Source organism: Mercenaria mercenaria, chromosome 17 (assembly GCF_021730395.1).
Source record: "Mercenaria mercenaria strain notata chromosome 17, MADL_Memer_1, whole genome shotgun sequence".
Classification (NCBI taxonomy): Eukaryota; Metazoa; Mollusca; class Bivalvia; order Venerida; family Veneridae; genus Mercenaria; species Mercenaria mercenaria.
The window spans coordinates 33161883-33179829 of record NC_069377.1 but is presented as its reverse complement, the minus strand read 5'-3'; the positions used below and the strand labels follow the sequence as shown (position 1 = coordinate 33179829).

The 17947-nt window shown below is 34.0% G+C and overlaps 1 protein-coding gene across 4 annotated transcripts in view; it reads right to left on the bottom strand.

The window, feature by feature from the left end:
• Window positions 1-17947, bottom strand: part of LOC123537576 (DENN domain-containing protein 2A-like) — a 50466-nt gene that overhangs the window by 21895 nt on the left and 10624 nt on the right. For all 4 annotated transcript variants that reach the window (XM_053527630.1, XM_053527629.1, XM_045321396.2 and 1 more), the window contains 4 exons: window positions 10845-10979; window positions 10118-10226; window positions 7520-7596; window positions 409-549 (listed from right to left, as the gene is read on the bottom strand). In XM_053527630.1, the coding sequence (XP_053383605.1) occupies window positions 409-549; window positions 7520-7596; window positions 10118-10226; window positions 10845-10979 (462 nt within the window). The remainder of the gene's footprint in view (window positions 1-408; window positions 550-7519; window positions 7597-10117; window positions 10227-10844; window positions 10980-17947) is intronic.

The following is a 17947-nucleotide window of genomic DNA, read 5'->3' as shown; positions in this document are numbered from 1 at the left end:
CATGAATACTCTACCACGTGAACAAAGTCAATATCCAAATAAAGCAAACATTAAGCCTTGCGAAAATATCTGACTTTACAGTATCCGAGCTTTGGCAAGTACACACAAAATAGTTATGAGGTCTAGAGATGTTCTGATCAGGATCACTCTAAAACAAAATTTGAAAAGCTAGGCTGAATGTAAGACACTGCGAAATCATTTAATTTTTGTGGGTATGTAATTTCGTTGCTTTTACAAACTGGCTTTTCCATGGTAACTAGAATTTTGTACATCATAAATTTTACAGATATATATAAATGTGAATTTTTCTTGTACATGAGAGTGGGATTGTATTTTATGAACTGACACCACCCTGGAAATTCAGACACCAACGAAAATTAATGATTTCACAGTACGTAACAAACTTACGATTTCGGGGAACTTGTACACAACAAAAGGCTCGTAAACACCAGTGTCCTGATTCTGTTGCAGGCTGACTATCATTGCATGTTCAAACAACTGGGGATATATCTTCTTTTCATGTTTCCTTGTCTCTCGTATACTTTTAGACTAAAACAAAAAGCAAACAACTTTAACTAAAATCTACAAATCATAAAATTGAGTAAAACATAAACTGTTCAAGGTTGCACTGATTTCACAATGAGAATATTAAGAAAACAGCCCTGGACTGCATAAATTGCACAAATCAGCCTTGGTGCCCGAGTTATCAATACTCAAGCAAGCCGTGTTTTACTGTTGTTTTTTTTCTCTCAGTATTTACATGTACAATGTATTTAAGTTGTATGAATTTCTTCATTCATTGGGCAGTTCATTCATCAATCAGGCGGTTGGCAAATAACAAAAAGTTGCAATTTCCATTTGACTGCATAGTCTCCATATACAAAATGAGCCACACCATGAGAAAACCAGTCTGGTCAGGATCCATACTGTTTGCTTTCAAAGCCTATTGCCATTAAAGAAACCGTTAGCGAACAGCATGGATCCTGACCAGACTGCGCGGATATGCAGACTGGTCTGGATTCATGCTGGTCGCAAAGCCACTATGCTGGTTTTCTCATGGCGCGGCTCATATCAATTTTCTTCAGTTGTTACAGAAAAGCCAAGTAGCCAAATAATAATGACTAAAGAATGATGAAATTACATATGAAAATATGTGATCGCTGGGAAATTACTGACTGTCATAATGGGTCTGCCAACTTAATGAATACTTTTTTTTGCCCACATGAACATTATGACCAAGTACACAATACAGATACCATTACTGAATTCTAAAAATAAATTGGTATGTAATTACTACACACCTACCAGACGTATTTATAAATCAGTTCTATATTTAACTTGAAGAAATGAATAAATGAATAAATGTACTATAAACTTTCTATAAACACTTTCCTTTGTATTGATCTGATTGTCAGTTTGATCAATAAGCGTATGACCTATCAAAACTAAATTATACTAAGGTCACTGTAAATTAATTGTTAAATTATTGTCTAAATTTTTCTCATACTGTGGAGTTGAGGGGGTGTGGGGTGAGGATTTTATTTTTCAATTCTGGTAACTGATCTTGTACGAAAACACAAAACAAGAGGGCCATGATGGCCCTATATCGCTCACCTGTTATCACTGCACTTAAGGACAAGTCTTCAAGGTCAAAAGATCATAATAAAAATCAATCAAAAGAATTATGAGAAAATATAGTTGAAATTTTCTTAAAGTAACTTTAAAAACAAGATTTGAAAACTTTTGTAGAGGTCCACTAGGCAATGCTACATGTCAAATATCTAAGCTCTAGGCCTTCTGGTTTATTTTTAGAAAATTTTGAAGATTTTTCTATGTACAATCAAGTAACCCCATGAGGCGGGATCAATTTGAATAAATTTTGTAAAAGTCTACTAGGCAATGCTACATGTCAAATATCTAAGATCTAGGCCTTCTGGTTTATTTTTAGAATTTTTTTTTAAGATTTTCCTATGTAAAATCAAGTGACCCCTAGGGTGGAGTCAATTTTGACCCCGGGGGAAATGATTTGAATAAATTTTGTAGAGGTCCACTAGGCAATGTTACATGTCAAATATCTAGGCTCTAGGCCTTCTGGTTTATTTTTAGAAAAATTTTGAAGATTTTCCTATGCAAAATCAAGTGACCCCTGGGGCGGGGTCAATTTTGACCCAGGGGGTCATGATATGAAAAATTTTGTAGAGGTCCACTAGGTAATGCTACATGTGAAATATCTAAGCTCTAGGCCTTCTGGTTTATTTTTAGAAAATTTTTGAAGATTTTCCTATGTAAAATCAAGTGACCCCTAGGGCGGGGGTCAATTTTGACCCCCGGGTCATAATTTGAAAAACTTTAGTAGAAGTCCACTATGCAATGCTACATGTCAAATATCTAAGCTCTAAGCTTCTGGTTTTTGAGAAGAAGATTTTTTAAGATTTTCTTATGTAAAATCAAGTGACCCCTGGGGCGGGGTCAATTTTGACCCCGGGGTCATGATTTGAACAAACTTGGTAGAGGTCCACTAGGCAATGCTTCACACCAAATATCTAAGCTCTAGGGCTTCTGGTTTTTGAGAAGAAGATTTTTTAATATTTTCCTATGTAAAATCAAGTGACCCTTGGGGCGGGGTCAATTTTAACCCCAGGAGTCATGATTTGAACAATTTTAGTAGAGGTCCACTAGGCAATGCTACATGTCAAATATCTAAGCTCTAAGCTTCTGGTTTTTGAGAAGATTTTTTAAGATTTTCTTATGTAAAATCAAGTGACCCCTGGGGCGGGGTCAATTTTGACCCCGGGGTCATGATTTGAACAAACTTGGTAGAGGTCCACTAGGCAATGCTTCACACCAAATATCTAAGCTCTAGGGCTTCTGGTTTTTGAGAAGAAGATTTTTAAAGTTTTTCCTTTCGGTTGCCATGGCAACCAGAGTTCTGCATGGAATTCAATTCTTTGAATAAATTTGAAAGGGGGCCATCCAAGGATCATTCCTGTGATGTTTGGTGTAATTCTGCCCAGTGGTTTTCAAGAAGAAGATTTTTTTACAAATTGTTGACGGACGGCAGACGATGGACATCAAGTGGTCACAATAGCTCACTTTGTCACTTCAAGACAGGTGATAGTCTGCCTATATATCCAAAAAAGAGGCCTAGAAATTGGCTATGATGGCATTTTTTGTTAATGCCCGACAGCCATGTTCATTGTTAACTTTATAAAAATTGAAAACTTTTCAGGGGGGCTGTCGCCTTCTAAGGGTCATAGTAAGGTCACAGCACAAGGTCAAAGGTCAGTAAGTGCATTTTTTGTTATAAACTTCAGATATCTGCAATTTTTGCTACATTCTAGTACAAACTTGTAATTTTTCGGTGATAATTATGAATTTCAGAAGTAAAATAAATTACTTCAAATAAATTTATAGCATTTAAGACTGACTAAATTCAAAACGACTAAAGGTATTTCTATAGAATGAGCTTAAATTGTCGTACGCTCGAATATTTTGTTCATTTATGAAAGTTATTTTTCTCATGCTTCTAAAATTTCCGTTTTCTGGCTAACAGTTTCCATAATGGCTGGTTGGTTACCTGTATGGTTGTCTGTATGAACAGTACAGGTAGAAAAATTCTATGGCGCGTACAGTCAAACCTGTGCTAAAGACCACCTTTGAACAAAAACCACCTGTCTCTAAACACTACTGGTTTTGTTTCCTATTTTAACATTTACACTTATGTTTTACCTGTGAACAAAGACCACCTGTCAATTAAAACCACTTTTTGTTTCTCCCAAGGGTGGTCTTTATAGACAGGTTTGACTGTATTTTATAAAGACTAGCAAAGTTAAAGTTTGCTTGCTCGAACTCGGTGTAAGGTCTATATAATGTATACGTCACGTTAGCTTGTACTACACATGTTGCTTGTCCTATCAAACTCTCGGTTTGATTAAGTCTGTTTGTGATATAAAATGAAATGTGAAATTTTTCTCAAGCATTATCTAAAACTGTCCATGCTGTCAATCAAAACTCTATTCCATTGGTTTACGTATGATGATCAGCATGAAAAATGGTACTTTTCATATTTTTGAATCAGCTAAAAAAATATTCCTTGCACACTGACATTAGGCTATTATAAGAGCTTGTAACCGCTCTTCAAGTGTTTCAATATCTACAACTTTGTAAATATTTGTTATGTTGGTTCTTTAGATGTCATAACTTTAAAAAGGCTTGATAATTCTCAGTGAATTCGATAGTATATCGAATGTTATTAGTATGATCTTTATGACCGTGAATATAGGGGCAAAGCATGTTTGTTTTCCTGTTACAACACCTTTAGATTTCCGAGTGATTGGTTGGTGATAGAACCGTGTGGAGAAACTTACCAATGTATCAAGAAGGAATCTACTGTTGTTATAAAATAAGCAATTGTGAGCTAATGCTATTGTAGCCTTAAACGTGTAAAATATATTGTCAATTAATTCAGTGCGGAATGTTGTAATGAATTTCCCTTATATAGAAATAACGTCTTACCCTTGTATAAAAAATGAATAAACTCCATAACACTTCACAAGCTATAGACGGGTTAGCCTGACATAATTTATCAATCGGCATTATTTGTTTATTATAAATCCATCATTTTGAATTTCAAATCTCTTCTTCATGCTCTTCTCATCATGCAGGAAGTTATTTTTACGCTTTTTATATCTCATGGTAACTATCGAACCACAATATTTCATCATTTTGATTAGTTGAACCATCATAATTATGTCAGTAATCATGAAAATATCGGAAGGTATAACTTCAATGTATCACTGTTTTCACAATGTTGTCAAGGACATCCTGTCTGAAACCATATGTCAGATCTGATTCGTTTTTCAACTTTGATTTAAATAAGAAGTGAGAGTGTAGAAGCAAAGCCAAAGATAAAAAAGATCGAAACAGAAACAGCGTGGTGAATTTTTAGACTAAAATGACACAAATATCGCATTAAGAGCTTCGGTGATAGAAGATCTAGTTCTTGAAATGTGCTACTTAATTGGAAATACCTAAAATATGATGATAAAAGCCTGACTTAAAAAATAACTATATTACAGTGAATCAAGGGAATAGTGTATAGATTAACTAGTTGAAATCATACAGATCTCTTCTGATTAGTTTATTACCGTACATGTACTGTGTAAACCTATGCTCTGACCAATATTTCAGTTATTCTTCTAAAATGTCCTATTTAACCATCGTCACGTGGACGAATTAGCATAAATATATATCAAATAATGAATCATCACCAGATCTGAAATCATTTCTTTAGGAGCTGGAGAAGTATTTCATATAATATTATAAATGTAACGGCGGTCAATTAACTTATTATCATTAATTAATCAGTGTTTCTGGAGTCTCTACAAGTAGTAGCCTTTTCCCTGCAAGTAACTGCCGACATCTCCAAATGATTCAGAAAGTGGAGGACGAAATCACACATGACAATGATCAAATTGCCAGGGATCGAACTCATGGCCCCTCGATCATTAGATATGTGCTCTACTGATTGAGCTAAAATACTATTTACGTGAGAAGTTTATACATGTATATGTAATTCATTTTCCGCCGCTTTAGTCTTCTTCTGCAAAACCTATCATATTTTCTCTTTCGCACACATTTCAAAAATTGTACAATATGTAAATATTCTTTTTATAGTCAGTTCAAAGCTTAAATTCAAGTTTTATTGCTGCCTGAAATGCAAGAAATGCATTTGCAGTGTCATTTTGTAATCATTTGCTCAACAATTTTTCTAACTGCACACCAGACTTTTGTTTTCATCTCTGCCAAATTTTCACAGATTTGAATGAAAATTGGACACACTGTTTAATGACCAGTTCAATTAAATAAACATAACAACGATATCAATTGTTCGTACATTCGTTGTGCCATGACAGTTTAAATAAGGTACCCCACCCCTCGTCCCCCTACAAAAAATGTCACCGAATGAATGCAACTTGGTGCTGGTCTGTATACGGCAATACTGTCATCTGCGGGATTAAACAATTTTGTCATTAATTTGGTGTCATTAATGACGTCACAAACCTGATAAAAATTAATATGTACAAACAGAAAATATTAACAGATGTTCCGTTACAACTAAACAGAGTTGAACATTCAGAATATAACAATTTTAATATCATTGAATTAATAGGGTCAAAGTGTACTACTGTGAGTTGGAATTTACTAATGTGACTTTTAATTTAAGGGTTACCTTATTGTTACCCTTACAGTTAAATGAATTTACATCAGGCTATGGTGGTTTTTATGTTATATTATAATAAAATAATCATTTAACATTGTGTAAAACATTCATTCAAATCTGTCAAATTTGGTGATTAAGGGAAAAACAGGTGTGGAGTCAGAAAAGTTGTTGTGTATATTGTTAATATACGCATCATTTTGCTACCGTTAATAACTTAGCAGTCATTTTTAAAAGTTCAGTTTTGACCTTGACATGTCTGTAACCTTGAATTTACATTGAAATAGCCCTTTGATACAACATTTTCAAAAATATTTCACTAGTTCATCCACATATAAAGATTAGCAAACATATCAAGTAAAACATACTTTGCCGTTATATATTATTCTTTATAATATTATATATATATTAGATATATATATTTTATATATTATCATCAGTTTTATTTAAAAAATAGTAAAGAGCATTGAGAAACAGTATTTAAACCAATTTAGATGGTATATGAAAATAAAACGAGAGCACAGCGGCATAATTTATTTGTAAATGCACTTATTTGACCTTTGACCCCATTGTACTGTAATGAGGAACCCTAGAAGGCGACAGCCCCTTTTAAATTTCATGTTCGATTCTAAGGAACACTTTAATACTAATATCCGAGCATTAACAAAAAATGCCATCAGAAGTCACATTTTCCCAATATATTGGCAGACTATGAGCTAAAAAGACAAGCAAAAAAAAAAAAAAAACTAAATTTTCGGTACAGTTTATGTTAGTTAAAGAAACAGATAAAAAAAAAAGCAACGGGAACAGTCACTCTGCCAGTCAGTGAAATACAAATATCACCTCTAAAAACAATCTTCAAAAATATTTTTCTTTAAATCATCTTTTCTTTCTACATGAAAAGTGTCTTCCAGCCTGAAAAATCAGGAGAGGGAGGATATCATAACCTAACAAAGAATTTATCAAGGCCTAAGCCGCGAAGAATTTTAAGAACCGTTTTTCAATGAACTTTTTTAGTTGTTGAATAATGATCGATCGAAACTGTAGCTATCATAGTAGACTGGCATCAGTCGTTAGAGTCATAAAATGTAAAGCACTGGCCATAAAATCAATCCTCTCTGATACCACTTTCTGAAAAAATTTACAATATCTCTTGCCTCTGTCTCTAACCCAGAGAGAAAATGTTTTGAGAAAATATCAGTGTCAGTATGAAGAAACTAATATTATTACAGATTATTTGATCTCAACAGACTTTGTAAGTCTACTATCATAGCTGATGACGGTAAGAGATATACTTACAGTTTTGATTCTGACACTGCGGGAATATTCTACTCGCTTCCTAATCTCCCGCTCATCTACCTTACTGTCTGAATCATCTACAATTATATAAAACATTAAGTTTCACACAAATCAACAAAAACTCTAATTACAAAAACAAAGATTTAAGAAAAATATTCAGACTTATCAGTAAGTGTGAATCACATTCGAGTATTTGGTTGTTTTTGTGAGAGACAAGTGATTCCACCGACCTTAACCATTTGCACACCGGGGGCGCTTTTGCATTTTGGTCCATCAGTTAAATATAAATAAATGATGAAGGAATCATTATAATCAAAGTACATGATTTTATACTTTTCCAACAATAAGAAAAACAATTTTGTCATGTGATAATTTCAATCCATTCAATAACTAATGACATGCTGGTGAAGAGAAGGCAATGCATTCATAATTATTATGTACATTTTTGTATTTAAAGTAACAATTTTTTATGGTTATCAATAGCTGCCCTAATGGGCGATAACTTGAAAAGAATGTAAGTAATTTTAGGTTTTGAAGGGTCATTGTTTCAGCTAAAACTGCTGTTTTGTGGGGATATGAATTCACGGATTTCAACCTCTGAACCACAAATGAGCAGACATTTTAATAATTAGTTGGAATTAAATTTGGGGCAAAACCAGGCAGTTAAATTAAATGTTCTGCAAATTTACCTATTCAAGGGCAGATAACTCCTGAACAAGCCTGGTGGCCTATGATTTTTGTTTCATAATTCTGTTTCTAACATGACACTGTATTCATATACAAAGTTTGAACAAATTCTATTATTGGGAATTTTTTTTTACCCAAATCTGCCGCATGCGTCGTTAAATCAAACAATGACATTTCTGAAACAGCGGTTAACCTAAAATACTTGTGATAATGCTTCAAAGGGATCTTAACTTTTATCAGTAATTACTTTATGAATATAACTAATAGGAAAACACTTACGAGTGAAGATGACCACAAAGTAAGTCACACTTCAAACCACTTCAACATTTTATACATGCACCATATTAATATTTTTGAGCTTTATATATTACTAACTTTACTTAATAAGTTACTATTATATAGCAAAACAGCTGCCGTTGACTTCACAATCCACGAATTAACCACAATCTCCTGTCAGAAATAACAGTTAAAATTATTTGTTGATTACTGTTAAAGCACATATTTTGCCCCTTTGATATTTTTAATATTCCCGAAATTGTAAAATTAGTATCATCCTTGAATTCTAATCATAATAATGGTGAATATTTACGCGAAGATTAATTTTCACGAGATGCAGGGCCTCATGAATATAGCGAAAATTAAACCCTCGCTAAAATATCTGCTTTTACAGTAGTTTATAAGCATAAACAAACTTCAAGCTTGACTTGGTAATGGACTGCTCATGTTAATTTATGGAATTCTGTAAGAATACTGAAGGATTTAGAAATCCAAGTTTTGTATATCACTGAAATAATGGATGTATTGAGATGAGAAAACAATGCTCTTTGTCTGTGGGATCAAAAGCAACAAGTCAGCTAAAGCATTGCAAGAACTTGCAGCTTTTTTTTTTTTAATCAGATTATTAATAAGTAACAAGAGCTGTCCATAAGACAGCCCACACTACTTTTCTCAGTGCTTGACTCTGAATTAGAGATTTGACCTACTGATCTCAAAATCAATAGAGGTCATCTGCTGGTCATTATCAACCTCCCTATGAAGTTTCATGATCCTAGGCCCAAGCGTTCTCAAGTTATTGTCCAAAAAAGGTTTAAATGTTCCGTGTCTCTCTGTCCTTTGACCTTAGGAACTCAGAATCAATACAGGTCATCTGCAGGTCATGACCAACCTCCCTATTAAGTTTCGTGATCTTGGGCCCAAGTGTTCTGAAGTTATTGTCCAAAAACCGTTTAAATGTTCCAGGTCACTGTGACCTTGACCTGTGACCTACTGACCTCAAAATCATTAGGGATCATCTGCTGGTCATAACCAACCTCCCTCAATTTTTATGATCCTAGGCCCAAGGGTTCTCAAGTTATCATCCGGAAACCGTTTAACTGTTTCGTATTATTGTGACCTTGACCTTTGACCTATCTGGCTTAAAGCTGAACTTGACCTATATTTTATCATGTTACACCTGTGTAATTTATGATCCTGGACCCAAGCATTCTCAAGTTATCATCCGGAAACCGTTTAACTGTTCCGAGTCACTGTGACCTTGACCTTTGACTTTCAAGTCAATAGCTTTGATAGTAATAGAGATATTTGACTTGATAAAAAACTTTAACCAAAAATTCTAAGTTAAAAAGGGGCATAATTCAGTCAAAATTCAAAGCAGAGTTATGGGGATTGTTTCTCCTAGTACTGACTTTGATAGTTAATAAGTATTTTAAGTTTCAAGTCAATAGCTTTGACAGTAACAGAGATATTTGACTTTAGCAAAAACTTTAACCAACAGCGACGCTGACGTCAACACCGGGGTGAGTGCAATGGCTCTCCATTTCTTTCGAAAAGTCAAACTAAAAATGAAATAGTAAATTAACAAGCAGCTGTAAAGTCTATTGCTGTACAAACATTATTCATTATTTAACTCACTGGAGAGTCTTTCTGCTATTTCCCCATCAACTTCCTCGGGGTTGTTGTTGTTTTTCTGTCTCAGGGAACTTTGTAACACTTCAAAGGCCTGGTTTACTTTATTCCTTATCTGAAATAACAGAAACTTCTTCACCTGAACAAAACATTTACCACATGGACACTGTTGTAACATCTACAGATACTTGTTATACTAGACTGTTAAGTACTTTTTACAGAAAAAAAATGATTTAACAGTTCAGAAATTTGTCTAAGGGTGAGTGCTCTAATTATCAGTTTGTACATACATAGTGGAATTCAAGTAAATTATAGTTCTTTAAAATGTTAACTTTGTTCTTTCCGTTATCTGCTAGACTAGCCACTAGACTCATAATATATATATTTCTACAATTTTCCCTTTTTTGATGGATTCAATTTTACAGAGACAATTGTCAGTCTATTTTAGAGATTTTCACGGAGGAATGATGTTGAAATTATGATATTGGACAAAGGATATAGACTGGCTCAGTTCACTACATTCAATCATAAAAATGTAAAAAGATATATCATAGTCTAGGAGCTAGTCTATATATCTGCATGACCAAATCACATTGATCACCTTAGCAAGTTTGAATCAATAATGAAGGTAACTTGAATAACGTAACATTAGTAGCTCATCCAAGCAACATCCATGATATGTAAGAGTAAAAATCTAGTTCTAGAAAGATAAACAAGTAAGAGAAATACATACTGCTTCAATTTTACGTTTCTGGCTTCCTTTATCTGGAGCCGATGTTCTCTCCAGAGAAGGTTTATCCGTTTCCGTGAACAGATTCTTGAAACGCCGAAATTTGGATTTCACACGATCACCAATTGGTTTGTTAGGCTGAAATAGTGCATTTATTTAACTTTGTTACTACTGTAAAATATGGACATCAATTCTACATTTACATGTATACCATGCAATAGACTGGCATCAGTTGTTAGAGTCCTATAAAACAAATATCTCTGTCATAAAATCCTCTTTAATAGCACTTTCTGAAAAAAATTTAAGTATCTCTAATCTCTGACTCTAACACTGAGATGAGCCTTGAGAGAAAAGTTTTTTTCTAAGAAAATATCAGCATCAAATATGAGGAAAGAAATAAACATTCTTACAGATTACTTAAACTCAACAGACTTTGTAACATAAGTCTATCTGCGCAATAAAAAATACTCTGGCCAATATAACCCTTATTTCTGTTTAATGTCCCTACATGACCTGAAATTTACATATAGTCAAACAATATTTGCAAGAACTCCGAAAATTGAGCATCGCCCCTCCCTTGAACTCATCATCAAGTCCCGGCACAGTCCCTGCTATAAGGTACATATTCTTCTACGACTCAAACTACTAATAACTAGAACAAATTTTCCTGTCCCGTCGAGTTCGAGCAAACAAAGTCTGACTGTATTCCAAGAAATGTTACCTCTATTGAAATGATTATTATTAACTCTTTTTTTAATTCTGTAAAATCAGATATTTTTGTGCAGGTAAAAGTTCGCTGATTTTATAATTAAATTAAAATCTCAAGGTAAATATTTTTTGATGTATGACAAGACTTAGTGGAATAATTGTAATACTATCAATATTAAAAACAGCACTTGTGCATTTTTTTTTCCAATAATTTTTTTTCTTAGTCATTCATTTCGCAAATCTAGAAAACTTAAATCTCTCACAAACTTTCAGACTTGACAGAGAAAAAACTGCATACTAAAACCATTATCTTTCAAGAATGAATCTTCTGAGTGAGCCTTCAAATTTTGAAAATCAGAATGTCTTCTTTTCTGGACGAACCTGATATTTACTTATATCGATACTGTAAACAAATTCTGGGAAATTGGTCTGTTTTTCTCCCCTACCAGAGTGTTTAATGTATTTGTTTTGATCTGGGAAAACCAAAAGTTTTCCAGGGATTCTATATTTAGAATATTATGAATAGAACTTTTCCAAGAATTCTATTTTTAGAATATTACGCTTACTTCTTTTACAAAATCCATAAAACATACATCTAATTTTATGTAATGGGATTTTTTGTACTTTATTACAGAATTATATACAAAAAGTGAAGCGTCATAAACTGATTTTCAATGTGATCCTTTATTCAGGGATCTTTAATTTTTAGTCTCATTTTGTAATATAAGATTTCATTTAGCAAATCTAGCGAGAATATGGAGACACTGTTGTTGCTAAATTTATTATTACCCAGAATTACACTGCTGTGCAACAATTGAACAATAAATTAGGAAAAAGTCTAAGATTACAATTCCTATGAATCCTGATTATCATAAACAGTGCTTCTAACGTCACCTAACTGTTGTCTACTTAGGTGTAAAAAAAAAATTGTTTGTTTCCGGTATCCCGACCTACCCTAAATTTTTGGCACGATCCTAAATGTTTTTATGGCCTTGGAGAATATTTTTTTCAATTTTTTAACAAAAAGATGCAGAACTGCACTTTTTATGCTTTAAACATGGCCAGTGATGTTAGAAATCAACTTACTGATGCTCTTAAGGCATAACCCCCTTATTTGTAATCATTTTTTGACCAAAAAAAAAAAATTCCGAAAAGTCTCCCTTAATAAAAAAAATTTCCAACAAGAGGACCATGATGGTCCTGAATCGCTCACCTATCCCCACATGACCTTGTGTTGAACTGAGTATGACGTCGTTATTTCTATTATTTGTCATAGTGACCTAGTTTTTGAGCACATGTGACCTAGATATCATCAAGATAAAAAATTCTGACCAATTTTCATGAAGATCTCGTGAAAAATATGGCCTCTAGAGAGGTCACAAGGTTTTTCTATTTTTCGACCTACTGACCTAGTTTTTGACCGCACATGACCCAGTTACGAACTTGACCTAGATATCATCAAGCTGAACATTCTCGCCAATTTTCATGAAGATCCATTGAAAAATATGGCCTCTAGAGACATCACAAGGTTTTTCTATTTTTAGACCTACTGACCTAGTTTTTGACCGCACGTGACCCAGTTTCGAAAATGACCTACATATCATCAAGGTGAACATTCTGACCAATTTTTATAAAGATCCCATGAAAAATATGGCCTCTAGAGAGGTCACAAAGTTTTTCTATTTTCAGACCTACTGACCTAGTTTTTGACTGCACGTGACCCAGTTTCGAACTTGACCTAGATATCATCAAGATGAACATTCTGACCAATTTTCATGAAGATCCATTGAGAAATATGGCCTCTAGAGAGGTCACAAAGTTTTTCTATTTTTAGACCTACTGACCTAGTTTTTGACCCCACGTGACCCAGTTTCGAATTTGACCTAGATATCATCAAGCTGAACATTCTGACCAATATTCATGAAGATCTCATGTAAAATATGGCCTCTAGAGAGGTCAGAAGGTTTTTCTATTTTAAGATCTACTGACCTAGTTTTTGACCCCACGTGACCCAGTTTCAAACTTGACCTAGATATCATCAAGGTGAACATTCTGGCCAATTTTCATGAAGATCTCTTGAAAAATATGGCCTCTAGAGAGGTCACAATATTTTTCTATTTTTAGATCTACTGACCTAGTTTTTGACCCCACGTGACCCAGTTTCGAACTTGACCTAGATATGATCAAGGTGAACATTCTGACCAATTTTCATGAAGATCTCTTGAAAAATATGGCCTCTAGCGAGGTCACAAAGTTTTTCTATTTTCAGACCTACTGACCTAGTTTTTGACCGCACATGACCCAGTTTCGAACTTGACTTAGATATCATCAAGGTGAATATTCTGACCAATTTTCATGAAAATCCATTGAGAAATATGGCCTCTAGAGAGGTCACAAGGTTTTTCTATTTTCAGACCTATTGACCTAGTTTTTGACCCCACATGACCCAGTTTCGAACTTTACTAGATATCATCAAGCTGAACATTCTGACCAATTTTCATGAAGATCTCATGAAAAATATGGCCTCTAGAGAGGTCACAAGGTTTTTCTATTTTTAGATCTACTGACCTAGTTTTTGACCGCACGTGACCTAGTTTCGAGCTTGACCTAGATATTATCAAGATGAACATGTTGACCAACTTTCATAAAGATCCCATGAAAAATGTGACCTCCAGAGTGGTCACAAGCAAAAGTTTACACACGGACAAACGGACGACGGACGCCACGCGATCACAAAAGTTCACCTTGTCACTTTGTGACAGGTGAGCTAAAAAAAAAAAAAATTTCTGACCTAACTACCCTAATTTTTTTGAGCATGTTACCGGAAACAAAGAATTTTTTTTTTTTAGGCCTTTCAATGATATGTTAGCACCAAGTAATTTGTTTAAAGAAAGTTTAGACAGGACTAGAAAAATGATTTAAAATATTTGACTCCTGTTACAGTATGACCATAACTATTGAGCGAGGTGTCTTGGTCTTGCATGAAACACATCATCTTATAATTATAATAAATGTTAATTTGTGCCAAGTTACTAGAGTACTCACAGTGAAATCTTTAATTTCATGGGGGATTATAGTTCTTGTGGATTTCTTGGTTGCCAACAAAGAAATTCCCCGGTGCTCCAGAGGGATCTACTCTCCAGATTTATTTACTTCACAACAGCAGGTGTTAAGTGCTGTGTGGCAGATGTAAAAAGTCGCCCAACTTCATCTCAGTGTTGTTAATTATATTTTCTGGTCCTTTGGGATCATGGATTTCAACTCATTTAGATTTGAAGATTGAATACTGATTAAGCCCATGCTAAGGATGTGGGCAGTGTTGCATTTTCTATTACTACTCATGAACAAAGTCAATAAAACTGAGTCAGCAATTTTCACTGTTTGCCTTGTTCTCGGTGCTTCCATTAGGGATCTTCTTTCCAGATTTTATTTATTTTATCTTCAGATCCAAGATTTCAGATCCCCAAGAAATATAATAATGACAATCCTATGGAATTTGATCACTTCCCAAAAATTAAATTATATTAAAGTGTCTATTGCTGCATACAGAAGCTATATACAATGTACCAGTCTGAGTGTTTAGGATATTTAAAAGGGAGAATATAGAGTCAAAGTTCTACTTCAGGTAGAGCGCCCTTAAATCTAATTTCACTAGACATAAAGGCACTGACCTCCAGATTTGGCGAGAAAAAGTTTGGTCATATTATGAACATTAGAATATGAATTTTTGTTTCCAAAATATTTAAAGAATTCCAAATAAAAAAAAAACAAGAGGACCATGATGGTCCTGAATCGCTCACCTGTCCCCACATGACCCAGTTTTGAACCGAGTATGACGTCGTTTTTTTCAATTATTTGATATACTGACCTAGTTTTTAACTTAATATCATCAAGATAAAAATTCTGACCAATTTTCATGAAGATCCATTGAAAAATATGGCCTCTAGAGAGGTCACAAGGTTTTTCTATTATTTGACCTAATGACCTAGTTTTCGAAGGCACGTGACCCAGTTTTAAACAAGACCTACATATCATCAAGGTGAACATTCAGACCAATTTTCATGAAGATCCATTGAAAAATATGGCCTCTAGAGAGGTCAAAAGGTTTTTCTATTTTTAGACCTAATGACCTAGTTTTTGACCGCAGTTTACCCAGTTTCGAATTTGACCTAGATATCATCAAGATGAACATTCAGACCAACTTTCATACAGATTCCATGAAAAATATGGCCTCTAGAGAGGTCACAAGGTTTTTTTTATATTCTGACCTACTGACCTAGATTTTGATGGCACGTGACCCAGTTTCGAACTTGACCTAGATATCATCAAGGTAAACATTCTGACTAATTTTCATGAAGATCCATTCAAAAGTATGACCTCTCTAGTTTTTCTATTTTTAGACCTATTGACCTAGTTTTTGACCGCAGTTGACCCAGTTTCGAACTTGATCTAGATATCATCAAGATGAACATTCAGACCAACTTTCATACAGATCCCATGAAAAATATGGCCTCTAGAGAGGTCAAAAGGTTTTTTATTATTTGACCTACTGACCTAGTTTTTGACAGCATGTGACCCAGTTTTGAACATTACCTAAATATCATCAAGGTGAACATTCTGACTTATTTTCATGAAGATCCATTGAAAAGTATTCCCTCTAGAGAGGTCACAAGGTTTTTCTATTTTAAGACCTACTGACCTAGTTTTTGAGGGTACGTGACCCAGTTTCGAACTTGACCTAGATATCATCAAGATGAATATTCTGACCAACTTTCATAAAGATCCCATGAAAAATGTGACCTCTAGAGTGGTCACAAGCAAAAGTTTACGGACGGACAGACGGACGGACGACGGACGCTGCTCGATCACAAAAGCTCACCTTGTCACTTTGTGACATGTGAGCTAAAAAGATAACCGTGTTGGGAATCGAACCCCGGACCACCCCGGCAATAAAGACATTTTCCCGTTGTCGTAACCAATAGCGCTACAGCTGAAATAGTGAATAATGACTTCTAAATATAGATATTTATAATCGAGACAACTGTTTACCTGGAGTAAAAGTGTGACAAACGCTTTTCCATTTTCATCATAAAAAGTAGTAGAAACAGCAAATTCTCATGTACTTGTTTCCGTAACATAAAGTTTGTCAGTAATCAGGTTTTAAAGCCTTCTTAAGAAATATAGCATTTATTTAAAGATATCTAATCAAAAAAAAATTTTGTTGTCGAATGATCTTGAGGCCAGTAATGCTTTAAAGTCAACATTTGTGTCAATTAATCTGAGTAAGCATCCATACATACCAAAGTTATATAACAGATATGAAACCTGATCCTCTAAATGTGACCCTGACCTTTCAGGTAGGGGTCAGTCTGAGTCATGCATCTCATTCTGCTGAATTGTCTTTTTTATGGTAAATATTTTTGCTTTGAATATAATTATGCATTCATTACAAAAGTTATACAGCAGATACGAAAACTGACCTTGAATCTTTCACTTCTTAGTAGTGGCAAGTTGACCTCTGACCTAAGGTTATTTGTCCAGTCTTTTTATGGTAATAATTTATATCAACTTATTTTGAAATACAGGCATGCTTTGCTGAAACTCCATCAAGCAGTAAAAAAATATGGAAAGTTGTTTTAAAAGAAAATGTAGATGTCAAAAGTACCAGAATACAAACTTCAACTGATTAATCACACTTTAGCTCCAGTGAGCTTAAAGTGCCTTGTAAAAGGAGCTCTTATGAGCTTATAACAATGGAGCTTATAACAATGTGTGGAATCTTGTATAGGAAATATATCTTAGATCAAGGGTACAAGAAATAAATGTTGCTATTACATAAATACTGTGAAATCATTTAATTTTGTGAGCAACAATTTCATGATTTTTGTCAAAAACACCTGTTTCATTAGGTTAAGAACTTGTGGAGTTCAACTTTTGAACACATAAAAAGGCATTAAATTTTGTGGATTGACAATCATAAAATCCACGAAATTATATCGCCCAACAATATTAATGACATCACAGTAAGATACAATCGCTATAAGTAACTATTTACCAACAAGAAGTATATAAAGGTGACAAGTTTGTTTTAGTATTTGTATATACCGGTACAACCTGCTCCCAATATCTGAAAGATCTACTTTTAATCTCTAAAAAAAATTTGGAACAATTCTGAAGGTCATTACTTTATTCACAAAAAACAGATCTTGTGACAGTTTTTATTTTACAATTTGATTTACAACACCCAAATTTGCATTGCAAACAAAAAGAATAATACTGTGTAACTATTTACACTTTTTAAGGTGATTTTCGAGGCTATTTTTGAATTTTCAAGTCGCTCTGTTCATAAATAATTATAACATACAAACCATTGCTAATATTATCCAATTCACAGTTTG